At 45.4% G+C, this 20,327-nt stretch overlaps 2 protein-coding genes across 13 annotated transcripts in view; one reads left to right on the top strand and one right to left on the bottom strand.

The window, feature by feature from the left end:
• The window catches only part of LOC311607819 (uncharacterized protein), a 180,715-nt gene extending 168,445 nt beyond the window's left edge, over nt 1-12,270 (bottom strand). For all 5 annotated transcript variants that reach the window (XR_014782754.1, XR_014782755.1, XR_014782756.1 and 2 more), the window contains exon 1: nt 12,178-12,270. The gene's annotated coding sequence lies outside the window, so the exon portion shown is untranslated. The remainder of the gene's footprint in view (nt 1-12,177) is intronic.
• The window catches only part of CPEB2 (cytoplasmic polyadenylation element binding protein 2), a 57,281-nt gene continuing 46,210 nt past the window's right edge, over nt 9,257-20,327 (top strand). For 2 of the 8 annotated variants that reach the window (XM_084799889.1, XM_084799887.1), the window contains exons 1-3: nt 9,257-12,314; nt 14,493-14,783; nt 15,552-15,641. In XM_084799889.1, coding sequence (XP_084656015.1) covers nt 10,680-12,314; nt 14,493-14,783; nt 15,552-15,641 — 2,016 coding nt within the window. In that variant the 5' untranslated portion in view covers nt 9,257-10,679. The remainder of the gene's footprint in view (nt 12,315-14,492; nt 14,784-15,551; nt 15,642-20,327) is intronic. The other 6 variants (XM_084799893.1, XM_084799891.1, XM_084799888.1 and 3 more) reach the window with 5 other exon arrangements.

The following is a 20,327-nucleotide window of genomic DNA, read 5'->3' as shown; positions in this document are numbered from 1 at the left end:
TAAATGAAACTTATCTAATATATACTGCCAGCGCTCATTCTTCTAATAAAGCAAGAGAGAAATAGAAAGGCGCATCTGGTGAATATCTCAGAGTTGTTGTGGGATTCATATTTTGAAAACAAAATGCTTTCTCTCTAAAGTCAGTCTCCAAGTGTTCTTAAGTCACTTGTCAGTGTGAAGGCTTGGAGTATTATTCTTTCTACCCTTATTTTACAGTAGAAATATTTTATTTTCTTCTTTCAAGACTCTGAAAGCATTTGATGTTTTACAATTACAGTCACGAACTATTTATGGACACACAGTGATGTTACCGCATTAGTTAATCATTGTCAAATTGTCTGGATTTAGATCTATCTGGGAGAAAGGCCATACCTTTGGGTATGTCTGTGAGGTAATTTCCAGAAAAGATTAATCGAGGATAATCTGGATGTGGATGGTGTCCTCCCACAAGCTGGGAGCCCAGACTAAAAGAAAACCGCAGATGGATGGCAGCATGCCTCCATCCACTCCTTTTCCACTGAGAACTGGAAAAGGATTCCTCACACTTTCTGCCAAGCACATGGGGCAAGCGACTATGGGCTGAACTGTCTGAAAACAGGAGCCAAAATGTCAATCCTCCCTTAAGTTGATTATATCAGGTGTTTCCGTCACAGCAAGGAGACTAAAACACAGTAATATATACCCAGTAGAATGAGTCAGTCAGGAAAATTGACACTGTTGTCCCCTTAACTGCTTATCATTTCAAGTTTAACTACACTGTTTACCCGTTGACCGTCAGTTTGTCTGTCATCTTCGCCTAGCACCTAGCCTCTTGCAACTACATTCTGCTCTCTGCTTTCATGAATTCAACCGACAGATTCCATGTACAACTGAGGACTTGTGGTGTCTATTGTTTGTGTTCTGCTTGTCGCACCTACAATAATCTCGTAATGCTGGAGAGCATTCCACTGTGTATATATGACTACATTTTTTTTCTCTTCATCCATTTGTCCATTGATGGAAAGTTAGGATGATTCCCTGACTTAGCGTTGTAAATAAGGCTCCAGTGAATGCTGAAAGTGTGGATATGTCATCATTCTGAGTTCAAGTCCTTAGGACAGTGAGGAATACACCTCCATAGCTCAGTGTTACAATGCTTGCTTAGTACACACAAGGCCCAAGGTTTGATCCCTAGCACCAAAACAAAACAAAACAAAAACCACAAAGCCAAACAAACAAACAAAAATCTAACCATTGTTTCCAAGGACAGGCCTGTCACTGTGTCTCCTTCTTGCTAAACAATAGCCCTTTCTTTGACTCTACCTGAGTTCTAGCTGAAGGACCACTTAAGAGAGCAGGAGAAAGGGGAGGCACATTAAGACCAGCCTCTGAATACTTCCCAGAATAAATTTCTTTGTATCTGAGCTTTGGTTTTCATGTTGTGGAACAGAACTGTTATTTGCTCCATCTACTCCAAAGATGTTAATAAAAGAAAAGGAGATAAAGGCAGAAATCACATTTCGTTTAGGTTAGGACTGTGCTGCATCTGGGTATGTGCTGCGTTCCTACAAACCCTGCTTTGCTCAGTATTCTGTATTCACCACAGACTCCACCCATGACCAGCCAAGCAGGACTGTGTTGCATCTAATATATTCCAGTTTATTAGGCCAGTTTCACTTTAGAATCTCACTGCTTATGACTCTATGTATACAATTAGGGATGGAAAATTTCATAATTCTTTCAATGACAGCAGACATGTACACCATCTGTGACTACAAACAGATTAATGCATGTGTTTCCAGTTCTGTGCCCAAGTGTAACTTCTGGGCCTAGCACCGTCTGCCACATAGTAGGCACTTGACTAAATAGCTAATAGTTTCTGGACACAAAAATAAATCTGTCACAGTATGAAAACAAAGGACTATGTGAAACATGCCCTCCACCTCAACTATTTACAACCTAATCCAGTTGACCAGGCCTTATTTAAAGAGAGAAGACCACAGCAAGAAGCTGCTAGTTATGGAGGAGGAGGATCCACTCAGGACCTTGCTAGTCTGCTGGCAGGTGGAAGGCCTGTTTCCTGGGTGTGAGCTTCAGAGCTAAACAACTCCTCTCCCTTCAAGGATCTTGCATTATGCTGGGGAGCTACACTTTCTTATCTGGGAAGGATTCTAGATGCTTCCTTCTCTCGGAGAGCTTAGATTTGGACAATGCAATAATTAGAACCGAACATTTGTTCTGGATCAGCAAGGAAACACTCCACCAGTGTCTGAATGTTCTTCTTGCTTGTATGGCATGCTTAAGGCTCTATTTTTCTTCATCAGACATGGTACGAGTTCTCCACAGAACAGCACATCATTCTGCAAGCATACTTTGGGGTTCTTTCCTTCCTGCCCATCCTTCATCCTTCCCACCTTGGTCTCTTTCCATACTCTCATCCTTTTTCATTAGCATTCATTAGGTATTCACTAATCCGCAGTAGCTTATTAAGCACTTATGATTCAGGTACTGTGACAAATGAGAGAAATGCAGCTGCCATTTCTATATGTGACACCTGTTAGGAAAAAAAAAACAATTGTTACACAATGTGAGAACATAAAAAAGGGCTCAACCTGACCAAAAGCGCTAAGGCATCTGAGTCAGTCCCAGAAGCTAAGACGGTGTTAGCTAGGTAAAGGAAGCAGAGGGCATTTCAGAGAGTACGAGCATGCACCAAAGCAGAGCTGTGGAAAGGCATGACTGACTCATAGGATGGGCAGGGAGAGGTGTTACATGAGTAAAGACACAAATTGCAAATAAGCCTCGAAGGCTCTACTCCACTTCACAGATTCGAACCTGGTACTGGGGAGAATCACAAAGGCCTAAGGCATCCATATCGTTTAGCTCCCTGGATAGATGGTTACTGACAAGGACAATCTGGCAGGAATGCAGTTATTTGTCTGGAAGCAGAAGGAAGGGCTAAGGGTGCAGGGCAGAGGAAAACTGTGAAGGCAAAGAGTGGGGATGGACTGAGAGGGCCTTTACTGAGAAACATGTCTGCAGCATATCCGCCCTCGAGGGCAAGAGATGGGGAAGAAGAGGATGAGTCATGCTTCCACCTTGTGAAACTGCGGGGTGTTGAGGATACAGTCCCAGACCGGGAGCAGAGAAGGAGAGGCAGATTGGAGGGAAGATGTTAAGTGTGGGCATGGACACACATAGCATTGCTATGTATCAGAACATATTTATCATAGTAAACTATGTAAAGAAAATTAAAATAAGAAAGTGATGATATGACTTTGATATCAAGGGTAGGCAGATTTGGAAAATATTAGCCTGCAGATGGTATTTTAAAACACGAGCACTGAGGAGATCACTGCAGTGTGTGCAGAGGTAAGAAAAGCACCAAGCGACTTCTAACAGTACAGAGAAACAGGGCATAGCAGAGATTGAAGGGTTAAAACAGAAGGCGAGATGGGGAACTCGTGCAGGAGTGAGCAAGTCTGGAGACTGCATCAGTGGAGCAGAAGCTGTCTGTGGTCATCTGAATCTCAATTTAACCTTTCTTCCGGCTTAACCTCAAAGCAGAAGTAACCAGACCCATCTAAAGACTCAATCTTGCCTCACTGGGCTGGAGAGCCAGACACCTTTATAATGAGAAAGCATCAGCTGGGAAGCAAGGCACCAAAGCCGCCTATGCTTCCTGAACTGGCTTGCTGTCTGGGGAAGGTAGTTTCAACTCCTCTTTTTGCTCAGTCATCTCAATATTCCTACTGCTAGAGGCTGATGCTCCAGCTCTCAGCTCCTGGCCTTCAGGGCTATCCCTTCTCCAAGGAAAACCCTGGGACTCCTTATCTGGTTGTTCTTGATTCTTCTGATGCCTAGAATTTTCTTGGCTTCTTTTTGGATCCTAAGTAGCATTTAGTGCAGCATCTGGGAATCTCCTGCTGGTGAATGAGTAATTGACAAATATATATTCCGCCATCCACTTACTGCTGCTGTTTCCTACATGGGTCTTCATCAATACGAGAGCCTTTCATGCAGTGCAACTTCTGTGTATGCGTCCCTGTTTTAGGGAATGAGGATGCTGCAGTGAACGGAACTGATAATGTATTTCCCCTGTGGGCTTCGGGTCTAATTTAAAGGTCAGAAATGTATGGAAATAAGTAGTTTGTCAGGCAGAGAAAAAAAATCACACAGACTATGAGGAGCAGGCGACCTGAAGTAGGTAGGGTTTTTACTGTGTTGGTGGAGGCAGACAGGGTAGTACTGAATAAATGAACTTGAGCAGTAGTCACAGTTCTCTAGAGGGATAGAAAGGATGGAGTAAATATAAATTACAAAGGGGATGATTAGATTGGCTTGTCTGATATGGGATGGGTAGTTCAGTAGTGGCTGTTTGTCTGCTGGAGATGCTGAGAACCTAGTAGTTAGCTGTTTGGTACACAAGGAGAGATGCCTCAGCAGGCCTAATCTGGTTGCAGGCGGCTTGGGGATTTCTAGTCTTTGGTGCTGTGAGGAGGTTGAAGAAGTTGGGTTCCAGCTGTGGCAGCCACAGAACAGATACTCGCATAGTAAGGCAGGCAGGTGAAAACCGTCCCACATCCCCCTCAGAACTCTTTAGATTTAGGGCACTGCTAGAAGGTTCTGCCTGCTCTGGGAAAGGGTATTTCCTGCCGGTTAATCCTTCCAGCAAGTACTCATATGCCTATCCAGAGGTCTGTCTCTTATTTGATTCTAGGTCCAATCAGGTTGACAACCAACATTAATCATCTGCGAGCAGAGAGCGACCCAAGATGAGTGAAAGAGAAGCTTAGAGCAATGTGATGGAGGGAGCCTGTTGGTGTTCAGAGGGCTGGTACTCCACATAGTGGAGACTGCGAGGCCAATGAGCTGAGCTGATTGGCCTGGTGTGTTTAGAATAATCAGTCTGTTGTGGGGCAGAAGGAGGGATCAGGGGGAACCTTTGGTTGGTTCCTTTATTTCAAGAAAGTCTATTTAATAAATAGGATGGATAAGATAGCTTCCGTTTTGAAAAGGGCATCGTGACTGCTACTACATTCAGAGTGGATTATAGAATTGGCAGTCACACTAGAGCTCACTCCATCACATTCTTCCAACTGGAGACTTGGATGAAAAGAACAATCTAAGTGAGTACAAGTGGTAGCCTGGGCCCGACTGCTTGTGGCTGGAATGTTGAGAGGTGGCTGGACTCACTCTGGCAATAGCTTAAAAGTTGGAGAAGCGCCATGTTCTGATGGCATGAACGTGATACACGTATGGGCATCAAGATGGGCTTCAAGGCTTTTTGTTTGTTGTTTGTTTGCTTGCTTGCTTTTTGTTTTGTTTTTTGTTTTTTGTTTTTTCCAGACAGGGTTTCTCTTGTAGTCCTGGCTATCCTGGATCTTGTAGACAAGTCCTTGTAGACCAGGCTGGCCTTGAACTCACAGAGATCCGACTGCTTCTGCCTCCCAAGTATGGGGATTAAAGGCATGTGCCACCACACGAAGCCTTCAAGGCTTTTGACCTGAGGTGTCTTTGAGACATTCACTTAGACATTCAAATAGGTACTTTTTATGGTTGGTGAAAGCATAACAGGGACAGTAGCTAAAGGGGAAGAACCCAAAGTCAAGGGGCCTGGGGTTTGTTTTTCAAAGATGGGAAGTGGCGCGTGATATATTTTTGTGTAACTAGGAGTGTTTCCAAGAGAGGAGAGAAATGATGATAACAGTGAAGGGGAGGCAAAGAACTATTGGAACTAGGACTTGAGTAGGCTGGGGTAGGTGTGTCAGTGGAAGATCTGCCCTTAGGCAGGTAGACGGCTGTCTGTAGTAGCGTGAGGGGAAATCAGGTGTACAGGGACAGAGGCAGAGTGATTGGAAATCCTCAGGTGACTGCCTTCATTTCACATTGAAATAAGTACTCGAGTTCGCAGCTGAAGGTAAGACTAGGAGAGAAAGTGTAGGAAGAGAGTTTAAGATAGAGCAGGAAGTATGAAAAGGCGTTTTATATTTTTGTCCTGGTATATATTTTATATATCTTAAGATTTGTGATTTGAGGCCAGGTGTGGTGGTGCACGCCTTTAATCCCAGCACTCAGGAGGCAGAGGCAGGCGGATCGCTGTGAGTTCGAGGCCAGCCTGGTCTACAAAGTGAGTCCAGGATGGCCAAGGCTACACAGAGAAACCCTGTCTCGAAAAAAAAAAGATTTGTGATTTGAGATCACTTAGATAAAGTTAAGGTGAAAACAGAGGGTTGTTTTTTTTCTTTTAACCTACCAAGAATAAGAATTTCTTAATGAAGTCTTTTAGTTGCAGGAACATATGTGGGTTTGAGTGCATATAAAGTGGTAGCAAAAATACACTCCCTACCACCCCCCACCCCCCGACCACCCCCCCCATGATGGTGGGAGTGAATGAATGAACTGCTTATTTTGATGTGCATACACTTGAGATACCAAGCAATGCAAATCGTATTTAGCTAACAGAGAATGAGGACTTATCTAATCTACAACAGGATGGTCCTTAGAACATCTAATCTTAGTTGAGTCTGAATCAACCCCCTTAATTAATGGTCACAGAGTAAACACATTTTTAGATGAAAAAAAGATCACAACATGGACTCACACTATCTGGGGTTGGAACCTGTTAGAAGACCACAGGCCCTCATCTATCACCCACCCAACTCTAGATCATAATACAGACTCCCAGAGATCGGAAGCTGTTGTGACCACAAGCCCTGGCCTTCCACAAGCAACGCCCACCTACACATTCCAGGAGCCTTTCCCTCTGAACATTTTCATACATGGGGAGCTCAGCGGCTCCAAAGCTTTAGACATCAGCTAATGACTTTCTCTTCTGTGAAAAACGGGGCCTCCACAACGCTCTCTGAGGTGCTAAATTAGTGAGTGGAGGGCACTGCAGATGGGATTTACAATGTGTTGTAGTGATACAATGTGTTGTAGTGATACAATGTGGTGCAGTGATACAATGTGTTGTAGTGATACAATGTGGTGCAGTGATACAGTGTGGTGCAGCGATACAGTGTGGTGCAGTGATACAATGTGGTGCAGTGATACAGTGTGGTGCAGTGATACAGTGTGGTGCAGTGATACAGTGTGGTGCAGTGATACAGTGTGGTGCAGTGATACAGTGTGGTGCAGTGATACAGTGTGGTGCAGTGATACAATGTGGTGCAGTGATACAGTGTGGTGCAGTGATACAGTGTGGTGCAGTGATACAATGTGGTACAGTGATACAGTGTGGTGCAGTGATACAGTGTGGTGCAGTGATACAGTGTGGTGCAGTGATACAATGTGGTGCAGTGATACAGTGTGGTGCAGTGATACAATGTGGTGCAGTGATACAGTGTGGTGCAGTGGTACAATGTGGTGTAGTGATACAGTGTGGTGTAGTGATACAATGTGGTGCAGTGGTACAATGTGGTGTAGTGATACAATGTGGTGTAGTGATACAATGTGGTGCAGTGGTACAATGTGGTGCAGTGATACAATGTGGTGCAGTGATACAATGTGGTGCAGTGGTACAATGTGGTGCAGTGATACAATGTGGTGCAGCGGTACAATGTGGTGTAGTGGTACAATGTGGTGTAGTGGTACAGTGTGGTGTAGTGATACAATGTGGTGCAGCGATACAATGTGGTGTAGTGATACAGTGTGGTGCAGTGATACAATGTGGTGTAGTGATACAATGAGGTGTAGTGATACAATGTGGTGTAGTGGTACAATGTGGTGTAGTGATACAATGTGGTGTAGTGATACAATGAGGTGTAGTGATACAATGTGGTGTAGTGGTACAATGTGGTGTAGTGATACAATGTGGTGTAGTGGTACAATGTGGTGTAGTGGTACAATGTGGTGTAGTGGTACAATGTGGTGTAGTGGTACAATGTGGTGCAGTGGTACAATGTGGTGCAGTGCTACAATGTGGTGTAGTGATACAATGAGGTGCAGTGATACAATGTGGTGTAGTGGTACAATGTGGTGTAGTGATACAATGTGGTGTAGTGGTACAATGTGGTGTAGTGGTACAATGTGGTGTAGTGGTACAATGTGGTGTAGTGGTACAATGTGGTGTAGTGATACAATGTGGTGCAGTGGTACAATGTGGTGCAGTGGTACAATGTGGTGCAGTGGTACAATGTGGTGTAGTGATACAATGTGGTGTAGTGATACAATGTGGTGTAGTGGTACAATGTGGTGCAGTGGTACAATGTGGTGCAGTGATACAATGTGGTGTAGTGGTACAATGTGGTGCAGTGATACAATGTGGTGTAGTGATACAATGTGGTGTAGTGATACAATGTGGTGTAGTGATACAATGTGGTGTAGTGATACAATGTGGTGTAGTGGTACAATGTGGTGCAGTGGTACAATGTGGTGTAGTGGTACAATGTGGTGCAGTGATACAACGTGTTGTGCTGATACAATGTGTCATACTAATGACAAACACGATGATGGCCCTTGCTCAATTCAGGAGGCCGCTGATCCTTTAAAACAAAATCCTCCACTTAGAGCACTAAGTAGTCCTGTTTGTATCCAAACACAGGTGCAGAAGGGTACCACACAGATCTGAGATCTCTGTACTTGACGTAGATGACTGAGCTAAGGAATGCTTATGTTTTCTTTAAAGGCATTGTTTTCCAATCAAATACACTTTTACTTAGGGGGGAAAAAACACATGTGCTCTTATGACTTCATTGACCTCAGTTGGTTACTTTATACTTTATCCCTGTAAAATATGTTACTAGTAGCTAACATCTTTCAATAGGGAGTTAGAAATAGGCTCTTAGGGAAAGAGATTGAGAAAAGACTGTCTGGAACTTACCTTGACATCCAAGCAATCCTCCTGCCCCATCCTGCTAAATGCTGGGATGACAGGCAGGGGCCTCACTGACACTTAGTGATAATTCTAATGTGGGCCAGCTTTTACATACTGTAATTTAGATTTAAAAAAGAAGCATGTCTCCAGCTTCACACTTACGTTGGCTGCTAAATATGACCTTGAGATTAGTGTCAAACAACTTTCTGTTTACCAGGCTAATTTCTGAAGCATTTATGAATTCTACAAAATAAGTCTGGTTGGGAAACTTTAGTATATCACACACAATCATTATAGAGAACGTCTTTTCTTTTTCCAACGCTCTTCTCGTCCTACTGCTTATTTGACTGACTTTTGAGACAAGATGAGGAATCAAATTCAGCTGACAGAGAATGAGGGTCAGAAAGACAATTCACCTACAACCCCAAGAGGATAATAAGTTACAACAAATCCAGTCTGGATCAACCTTCTGTGAACTCTTGAGATTGGTTGGTCTTTCCCGAATCCATTCAATAGTTTCACTTTTCTAAGCACCAAGAAAACTTAAAATTGAAAAATATGAACAATTCTTATTTTATTACATCGCGTGGATCAGTTATCAAACTGCACAGTTAAGAATTCTTTTCTCTATGTAAAATGTTCCTGTGGGAAGGAATTACACAGGATTAAGTCCCCCTAGAGCGTTCCTCAGAGCTCTACATGGAAAGCTCTTTCCCTTTCATTTTGCAAGCCTCAACAAGTCCGCTGCTGAGTCACAACCTCCTCTCCCCCCTGATGTGAGAAATCTTTCTCCCTTGAAAATTAATAAAGCTTCGGAAATGTTGCGATAGGAGTCTGACAGGGGCGGGAGAGGAGGGAGGGACGCCCGAATGAACTTGTAAAGGAGTCTAGTACACCCAGGTCGCGGTGACAGCGCACTCAAGGCACGCTGCAGCGGGGCTCAGAGCTGGCCTCAGAACCTACTCAGTGCCAGCCTGTGAGAATAGCCGCGCAGAACCTGCCGGCTCCCAGACTCTGTTCCTTTCCCTTGCTCAAGTGAAAATGTTTGCTACACAGGGAGCCGGTAATTCGCGTTTTACCCTGGGAAAAACAAAGCAACACACACACACACACACACACAAACACACAAACACACAAACACACAAAACTCCGTCCCTCGGCGGCAGGGATCAGTGACTGCACACAAGGCTCGCATGGGAGCACAAGACCTTCCAGGATTCCTGCAGCCTTGCACTCTAGTCCCGGGACCGAGTCCTGGGACAGAGGCTCCTCACGTGACCCCAGGGGCTGGGAATGGGCGGGGCGTGAGGAGGGGGCTCGTGCTACCAGGGCAGGAGGGGCGGTTGCCCAGGAACCGTCCGCAACGCCCGCGCGTGCTCGCCGCCGTGCGCGCGCGCTTGGCGGCGTTCGAGCCCCGGTATCCGCCTCTCCGACTTCAACGGGCTTTTTCTCCATTCTGCTCCAGACAAGGTCCGGGCCGGAGGGACGCGCTGCGCGCGCCCGCCGGCTCGCAGAGTCCACAACGCATGCTAATGAGGGTCGGGACCGAGCGAGGCCGGTGGCGGCGCGCTCGCGAGTGCCCGGGCGCGCGGCACGGGGCGGGGCGATTGTGAGGTTGCTGCTGACGCACGTTCCGGGGTTCTTAAGCGGCGAGGGCGGCGGCGGCCGTGGCAGCGGCGGAGGTGCCGGAGCCGGTTCCGGGAGGCGGCGGTGGCCTCCGTGAGGGGGCGGCGGGGCCCAAGTCGGTGCCCCGGCTCAGTCACAGTGTCCCTTTCCCATTGATCCCCTCTTTCCACCACGGCCGCGCCGCCAAGGCTCCCGGGGCTTTCTAGGCGGGGCAGGGGACGGGGTGCGTCTCCTGCCGCGGCCGCCGGCCTGATAAATGCGGGACTTCGGGTTCGGGGTGCTGCACACTGCCCTGCTGCGCAGCGGCAGCCCCCGGTCCTCGCCCGGCGGCGGCGCCTACCGTCCCTTCGCCGCCGGGCCGCCCGCCACGCCCTTCGGCCCGCTGTCGCCGCCGCCGTTGCCTGTCACCGGCTTCTCCGAGGCCGCCTCCCCCTTCGCCATCCCCTCGGGCGGCGGCGCGGCCAGCTCAGCCCCAGCTTCCTCTTCCTCCCCGCTCTTGGCGCATCAGCAGGCCGTGCAGGATGAGCTGCTGCTCGGGCTGACACAGCAGCCGACGAGGCCGCTCTCGGGGGCGGCGGCCGCGGAGCAGCTCCCCAGCCACCACCCCAGCGGCGGCACGAACGCGGGTGTGACCCACCTCCTCCCCTCCCAGGACTTCAAACCGAGTCTGCACCACCCCTCCTCCTCCTCCGCCTCCTCCTGCTGCTGCTGCCGCACCTCCTCCCCGCAGGACTTCAGTAAGCGGCAGCAGCAGCAGCTGAGCAGCCAGAAGAGGAAAGAGTTGAGCCCGCCACACCGTCCCCACCCTCCGGACGCGAAGCCGCCGCCGCCGCCGCTCCACTGCCCGGGCCGCTTCAGCCCGCCGTCACCAACGCCGCCGCCGCCGCCGCCACCGCCCGGGCCGCTCCTGCAGTCGGCGCCGCTCGCCCAGCGCCCGCAGCCGTTCAGCCTCCCGCACACGCAGCACCTCCCGCCGCAGGACTTCGCCCCGCGGCAGCGCCCGGCCGATCTGCCCCCGCTCCCGCCCTCGCCGCCCGCAGCCCCGCGGCGCCGCCACGGAGGCGCGGGAAGCCCTCGCCAGACCCCGGCCACAGGCGAGGGCAGCGCCGCCGAGCCCCCCAATGCGGGCTTGCCCCCCTCGACGCCGCCGGTGAACCCCGCACCGGGCTCCATGGAGTCGCCCAACCACCCTCTGCTCAACAGCCCCAGCACCCTCCTGCCCGGCGCGGCGCTGGGCACCAGCGCCTTCAGCAGCCTGCAGAGCCCGGACCTGCCGCACCCGGGAGGCGGCGGGGGCGGGGGACCCCCCGGAGGCGGAGGGGGAGGCGGCTCCGCGTCTCCGCCACCGCTGCCGGGCTTCGGCACCCCCTGGTCCGTACAGACCGCGTCGCCGCCGCCGCCCCAGCCTCCGACGGCGCCTCAGCAGCAGCCACCCCAGCAGCCGCCGCAGCCGCCCCAGCAGCCGCCGCAGCCACAGCCCCCGGGCTCCTCGGCCGCCACCCCGGGCGGCGGCGGCAGCGGCGGCGCGGGCGGCTCTCTGAGCGCCATGCCGCCGCCCAGCCCGGACTCGGAGAACGGCTTCTACCCCGGGCTGCCGTCGTCCATGAACCCGGCCTTCTTCCCGAGCTTCTCGCCGGTGTCGCCGCACGGCTGCGCGGGGCTCAGCGTCCCGGCCGGCGGTGGCGGTGGTGGCGGCGGCTTCGGTGGCCCGTTCTCCGCGCCCACGGTGCCCGCGCCGCCCGCCATGAATTTACCTCAACAGCAGCCGCCGCCGGCAGCGCCGCAGCAGCCGCAGAGCCGGAGGTCGCCCGTCAGCCCGCAGCTGCAGCAGCAGCACCAGGCGGCCGCAGCCGCCTTCCTGCAGCAGAGGAACTCGTACAACCACCACCAGGTAAGGTGGACGGCAGTGAGGACGGGAGCCCCTCTAGCGCCCTGCGCCTCTGCCCCGGGGCACGGCGGCGGACCAGAGGCCGGGACAGCGCGCTCGGGCGGGCGGGCGGGCGGAGAGTGACGGGCTGGGGCCGGTCCATCCCCGGTGTTCCCCGAGGGGACCAGAGCCTGGGCTGTTCCGTTCTGGAGTTAGTTCTGTGCTTGGCTGGGGAAGCAGAGGTGGCACCTGCAGCCGCACCCTCGGGCTGTCACAGGCCGGGAGGAACTGTCAGGCGGGGTGCTCGGCGCGCGGTCCCGGGACTCTAAGCGTCTCGTGTGTTTGGTGTTTGGTCACATCTTGTGGATTTGAAGGCCAAGACACTCTCGATTCTAGGGCTAATGTGTTTCCTCCTAGACTTCTCCACATGGGTGTGTACCGAGATCGGGGATATGTGGTTTTATGAAATGACACTAGTCTCTTGGCTAGTCTGTGCCCTTTCTGACTCAGGATGTTTTCTGTTACTGCCTGCCCCCCCCCCCACCTCCGCCCAGTAGATTTTGGGTGGCCGCTGAGTTTGTTGATGTTGAGAGTTTTGTTGTTGTTTAATGAAGTTAGCATTCATTCGAAATCCAGTGTCAAGATGAAAGGAACCAAAATTTGACCTTAACCGGTACTTTGATCAACTTTTCTGTTGACCAAAGTTTTCAAGAATGAATGCAGTTTAAGGTAACCAAAGTAACAACGAGCAGTTTATCACAATTAACCTAAGTAAAAGTTAACCGTTTCATTGGATTGCTGTTTCCAAGGATGGGGAACGTGATGTGTAAGGACGGAAAATACCGACTTTTGAAGCAATACACCATTTCCCCTGCTTTATATGATCTTGAGCAACTGTCTTTTCTGTGTCAGGCTCTTCATTTTTTAAACTGGAAATTTGCCGTGGAATTTTGTAGGAAAATTTGAATTCCCAAAGTCAAAATAGAACGGTTAGCAGGACATAATGCCGTGATTCATATTTACCTGCAACATACTCCAATAAACAAAGAGACGTAGGTCTTACCTAGGAGTGTAAGAGGTCACAGGGCTTTCATATGGAATTTTAGGTCACTGGAAAAGAACTTTGAACTGTGAGTCATTTAGTAGGCAAAATAAGGCCCTAGTGCATGGGATAATTGTGCCGTGGCTCCCTGACTGTGCTTTTCAACTACCTGAAGGGAGGAGGCTGTGTATTTGCATGGCTATATTAGCATTTAAAACCCTGTAGAAGCAGAAGCCATAGGTATTGGATATTAAATTTAATTTTTTTCATATAAGAAACATCTTGAGTTTTAGGATTACCATATTTATTGAGATTTATAAAAAACATGGTCTATATTTTCGCTGTCTAGATCTTAGCAGACAAATGATTAGTTTTAGCTTATTGACAGTAAAAATACTAGCAATTTACAGTTCCTTTTTAAAAAGGTATTATAGTGTGATTTTTCCATTTTTGGATGACTTTTCTTGCCATTGGCTCTAGATTGGAATATAATTTGCTTTTGAATGTCAGTGAACTTAACAGACTTGCATTTAGATGACTAAAAATAAGCAAAGCTGGTGGTTGTTTATTGTATATCTCAGTGGATCCACCTATGGGTAGCATCAGATAATTACTTAACAGTTCAAGGATAGTTAAGTGGAAAAGACTACTGAAAGAAAACTGGAATTAAATACCTTAAAAGTTGAATTAAATTTTCAGGAAAGTGACGTTTTTCCTATACTGACTTGTCCTTAAAGGCATCTTCAATTCATGCTGACTGTTAACACTGTTTTTTTCAAAATAGCCCAAGCTGTTTGGGAAGCAAAACAAAAAATTTGCTCCCACAGCTGAGATCATTAAGACTATTCAACTAATAATAATTTAACTAGTAGAATATTGGCTGCTTTAAGGATCTTTGCAGCTAACTTCAGCTTTAAAGTGTATTTTAGTAGCTGTCATGAGACAATACTATTATAGTAGGAGGATGAAAACTCTCCTAACACTTAGGCAAACAGGATCTGAAATAGCAAGACCCCAAGACTTCCTTTTGTAAGCCACTTAAGACATACTCGTGTGTCTGTGTCTGTGTGTGTGTGTGTGTGTGTGTGTGTGTGTGTGCTAAAATTTGAATTATATTCTCTCTAAAGCCTATAATTTAAATTTAAATTAAATTTCCTCAGCCTCTTCTGAAACAATCTCCTTGGAGCAACCATCAGAGCAGTGGCTGGGGCACTGCGAGCATGTCGTGGGGAGCAGTGCATGGCAGAGATCATCGCAGAAGTGGGAACATGGGGATTCCAGGGACTATGAATCAGATATCTCCACTGAAGAAACCGTTTTCTGGTAATGTTATAGCACCACCGAAATTTACTCGCTCTACTCCATCACTGACTCCAAAATCTTGGATTGAAGATAATGTGTTCAGGACAGACAACAATAGTAACACACTCTTACCCTTACAGGTAAGAATGGTATGTAAATGTCCTTTATTTCCAATGTATATCTTTCAAAATAAGAAGTGGGGTGGTGGAGGCATCAGTAACAGTATAGGATGGTTAATGAAAATTAAATTTCTAATTTTTAAATATATCATTATTTATTAAAGAGTAAAACACAGAGAAAATAAGAGATGTAAAAATTTCTCTGTAAACACACAATACATGGAGATAAGCTTCCAAACATTTTAAAAACTATGTTTTTTTTCCATACAGATTGAAGCCTTTAAGTGGCAGTTCCTTTAAAAATGCCTGCATTTTTTATTTATAAATAGATAACCAACACTTGTCTTTCTGATAATATAGCTAATGTAAAAAAAAAATTATGTAACTGCAGGTGAGCATAGGTTTTCCTGTGGTCAGCTGTTTATATATTAGAATGTTCTTAATACAGCTGTGATTGTGGCACAGTAATATTAAGACTCTGAATCTAATTCAAATTACCTCCTGGTTCAGTAGCTATAAGTAAATACTTAAATATGTGATTTCCCATCAAAAAATGGCCTAATATTAATGACGTTCGTTTTTTTCAGGCCTGTTAATCATTTTGTGACTCTTGCAAATGTGGTTCAGTTTTCCTCAGACCCTTTAGAGGATGATAAATAAAAAATTTAAGATAGAAAGAACTTTGATTGTTTTTTGTTTCTTTTTTTTTTTTCTTTTCTTTTCTTTCTTTTTTTTTTTCTTGGGTGGGATGGGGAAGAGAACTGCTCATTTCTGATGCAAACTTCTATGCTATTGAAGGTGAGATCTAGTTTGCAGTTGCCAGCTTGGGGCTCAGATTCACTCCAAGATAGTTGGTGCACTGCAGCCGGAACATCCAGAATAGACCAGGTAGGCTGCACAGTGTGTGTTTCTCAGGATCGTGGCTAGGAGTTCAGTATTTAAGTTATGAATGGGAGTGATCATTTGCTTTTCAATTATGCCATTTAAGCATATGTCAGAAATTATTAAAGCAATTTAGTTGTTAAACATCACTTGATTTAACATTTTCAATACATTTATTTTCAAATTTAAAAGATTTATAGTCATATTTTGAAATAAAACAAATTTGTTTTGATTACAATAAATTATGTATTCAAGAGCACCTGACTTTAAACATCAGTCAAACTAAAGAGATACTGTCTTTCAGATTTATGTGTAATTAAAGTACAGTCTCATTGTTTATTAAACAGTTTTACATTTCATGTTTAAGAAATCTTCCAGTAAATAGTTGTCAAGAAGTCTGATGCGTTTGTTTTGAGATATTTCTCTGAATAGCTCCGGTCTTAATTTAATTTTTTTACCTTTATTTTAAAAACTTTATGGTATAGTATTTTTTAATTCTACATTTTATGAGTGCTTATATCCTACAAATTGTTTTCAATATCGTTGTGATTTTAAAATGCTATCTATCTTTCTTGCAGACTGAATTTAAATATATTCTCTACCAGGGGATGAGGATTATTATATAAGGACATAAAAAACTCAGTCCTCATGTATGAGGAGCATGTCCTATAGATCCCAAGTTTGGTCTTCATTTTAAGATTTTGTAAGTTAAGTGAGTGGAGCTGTGTAATTCCTACATAGCTAAGGGTCTTCCTCGAGTCATTGATTAATATGAGCTGATTTCTCAAAGGCTGTCTAGGCAGAGTAATAACAAAACATTTTACAAATAGCATTCTAATCTGGAGGACTAGCACTAATTCGAGTAATCAGTCATTAGCTGTTGTTTTAGACAAGCCCTGCCTACTTATCAACGTTGTCCCGCCAGCATCTCGCCATAAGAACACTAGCTATCTTGCGGGTTTTCAGCCTGTTATCTTGCTAATGTAAACTTGCCACTCACCCGCTTCTATTCACGTTTTCACTCAGTCGCAGTTCACTTGTATTATGGTAGCACTGTCACAGTCTCCAGATTGAGCTCATGATCGATTTAAAGAAGTTAGGTTGGGAGAGAAAGGTGATTGCAATTATGTTGAAGGTGGAAAGGGAAACATTTTCAGAGAGGAAAGAACATAATTATTTCAAATGTAAGTACAAAAGTAGTGGGCTCTGTGTGTGACACGAGCAGCCTTGTATGATTTGAGCTCTAGCCGCTAGAGTAGATAGAGGTGATTGTGAAAGGGGTGTTTTCAGGCTCAGTTCCAGGACTGAGAGGAGCGCAAGGCTCTACTTAGACCTCAAAGCCACCGTACCATTGATTTTTTTTATAATTTAGGATTTTAGGTAGACTATTTCTTTTTTCATTTTGGCACTTAAAGATATACTTTATGGGTAAAGTGCTGAGCAATTAGAATTTGTACAGAAGTGTGAGGTCCTGATGATATCAGTGGTGGATAAAAATAGTGGTGGAAATCGAACTGAACTGGAAGGCAAGACAATCCAGAACCTGAATCATCATCTTCCGCGCACTCTTGACCACAGCTTATGGGCATCATCTCTAGGTCAGAGTCTCATCTGTAAAGGAAGACCTTCAGCTGGGCCGTGTAAAGCCAGGCCAGCGTTTACATCGTCTCTGCTCTGTTTGACCATTTCTTTTCCTCCATGGTCTCCCAATCATCCTGACCCCCAGCCTACATTTTTATAAAAAAGTAATAATAATATAATGAGATTAGGATCTGTGGGGGAGGGGAGGCTAAACTTCTATAATTTAAGACAATATAAGTATATATAGCCTAATTATCGCCTTCTTTAAGTACTCAGATGGTTAGTATACATTCTTTTTTGTCTCCAGCTTTCCATAAAAGTAGGGGTATTTGATATTCTTTTTTAAAATTATAATTTATTCAGATTACATCCCGATTGCTATCCCCTCGCTTGTATCTTCCTGTTCCCACCCTCCCTCCCTCTTACGCCCTATTCCTCTTCCCTAGACCTCTGACAGAAGGGGACCTCCTCCCCCACCATATGACCACAACCTATTAGATCCAATGAGACCTATCCAGTATTCTTAAAAATATAACTAATACTGATAGCATAAATGTAGAGTAATTCCTCAGTATTCAGAAAAAATTAAAATGTTTAGAATGCTTAATCATTTAAATATTGAGGAGTTTTTTTTAATTTTGTGATCATATAGATTTAAATATTAATAACAAGTTAACAAGTACATTACTTCAGGCCATTTAACTTATTTCCCTTAGTCTGAAATGAATCAGGTCTACAGTATAATAAATTACAGACCTAACATCGTAACTCAGGGAACGTCAGCCATGACCTACAACAAGATCTGAACACATAATTGAATTTAGTTAAATGGAAAAAAATATTTTCATAGGTTTATTTCATTTGTTTCAAGTAAAAAAAAAATTGGATTGATATTTCTTATTTTCAATATTTTTATGGAAAAGCTTCAAATTTAAAACGTTTTAAAAGCACATGTAAAATCTGCACATTCGTGACAATAGAAATTAAATCAGCGTGTGTGTGCATGGAGATAAGGATGAGGAGATGTCCTCCTCCTCCTGCATTGCTGTCCGTCTCCTTTGAGACAAGGTCTTTCCCTGGCCTGGAGCTCACCAATTAGGCAAGGCCTGCTGGCCAGTGAGACCCAGGGACCTGCTTGCCTCCACCTCCGCAGCCCCACAGCCCAGGGCAACAAGAACTCCCCAGCAGCATCCCATGGTTTGCTGTATTCACACGGGCTTTGGGGGTCAAACCTCATGCTTGTGAGGCAAGCACTTGACCAGCCCCTTTGTTAAGTATTTCCACTAATTTCTCTTGAGCTACTTTTTCTCTTTTGTTTTTCTCTTTCACTTCTCAGAATAGGATCTTACTTTATAGCCCAGGCTGATCTCGACTTTGGGATGTCCCTGCCTCTGTCCCCTGAGCACTGGAAATATGTTAGGTGTGGCCAAACACATTACTTTGAAAATGCTCTTAGCATTTAGTAAGTAATCATGCTCAGAGCTGTTATTTATCAATTTCCTCAAAATAGAATTTTTAATGAGATTTTTTTAAAAAAATGAAAACCTGTTTTTTTGTGAATACTTAGATGTTTTAAAGCAAAGTATATTTCCTTTTAACTAAGGTTGTTTATTGCTTACTTCTTATATGTGTCACTTCTGCAGAAGACCCCGAGAAACCTATCAATATATGTTGGTCTGCTACCTGCTGGACAGTTTTCAATATTCCCAGTGCTGCATATTTGCTGTATATCATGGAAACCACCTTGAATTAATTGGAGATACTTTCTACCAATCAAACAGCCAAACTGATAGAAAGTAGTAAATCACGTTTTAGAGATAAGGTTTTTTTTGTTTTCTGGTTTTTTTTTTTAATTTTAAAATATTTTACATATACATTTATATTATTACACATATATGCAATAAACTACTTATAGCAAGAAGAACCATGAAACAAAATGTTACATTCTTAGGGATTTTTTTTTTCTATTTGCATTTGACAGCCTTGAAGAAAACATCTTTCCTATCTTGGTGTGGAGATACTGTTTTAAGAACAGTCACGGGACTCTTTCATGGGCTTCCCTCAGAAGCAGTGTGAGGTAGAAGAGCAAGGCCACGATGCTTTGATGCAGTGGCCCTGCTTTAGGGAGCCTAAACTTCAGGAATGTAGGGAGCTTCAAAAATCATTTATGGCTAACACTGAAGAAGAATGTTCTTTTGTAGCCATATTTGAGCAGTGGGCACTTTCCCAGGGTATTTACTGTCTTTTTGTTTTATTGTATTTTATTACTTATTCCCTTTGTACCTCAGTCACAGGCCCCTCTCTCCTCTCCTCCCAGTCTCACCCTCCCTCCCTCCCTGTTTCCCTGTCCTCCTCCCCTTTTCCGTTGACCCCCATCCCCCATATCAAGTCCTGACAGAACTAAACTCATCCCCCTGTGGCCTGGCCGGGTTAGCACTGCCTGGGGAAAGTGATAGAAAGCAGGGAACAGAGTCCATGTCAGATTCAGCCCCATTCCCTTACTGGGAGTCCCATATGAGGACCAAGCCAATCATCAGTTACATCTATGTCCGGGTGTGTGTGTGGGGGCAGGGGGGGTACTTACTGTCTTAGCCTTGGTTCTTTAACTGGTCTTGGAATACTGTCTTCCTACCTTTTAATTCCCATATGGGCTTGTGGCTAATGTGTGGGTAAAGAAGACTGCTAACAAACAGTATGCTTTAAGAGGTGACTTTCTTTTTACCTTGTTACTGTAGGACTTCATTGTCTTATTTCTGTAAAAATCCACTTAACTTATTGCCAGATCGTTTTCATAGTGTAGAATAGGTTGGATATGAACTTTTCCTCAAAGTTTGATTTTTCTGAGATGTCTTAGTAATTTGCAAATAGCAATGTAATGATAAGTCTAAGATGCATTGCTGTGACTTTCTGTACTTGTTAGTACGTCCAGGCTGTTGTGCTCATCTCTGTTTCTGCATCGCCTCGTCTTCCTTACAGTGTTAAACTGATGGCAATTTTGATGAGTAACTCCGTTCCTAGTATCCTTATTTTAGAAGAACACATTTGTGTTATAGTCTAACATAAATCACTAAATACGATTTAAATTGTTGTCTTGAAAAGATAGTTTTCAAC

This window comes from Acomys minous, assembly GCF_964271855.1.
Source record: "Acomys minous genome assembly, chromosome: 10".
NCBI lineage: Eukaryota > Metazoa > Chordata > Mammalia > Rodentia > Muridae > Acomys > Acomys minous.
Note: the sequence above shows the minus strand (reverse complement) of the source record. Positions and strands in the feature narration are given on the sequence as shown.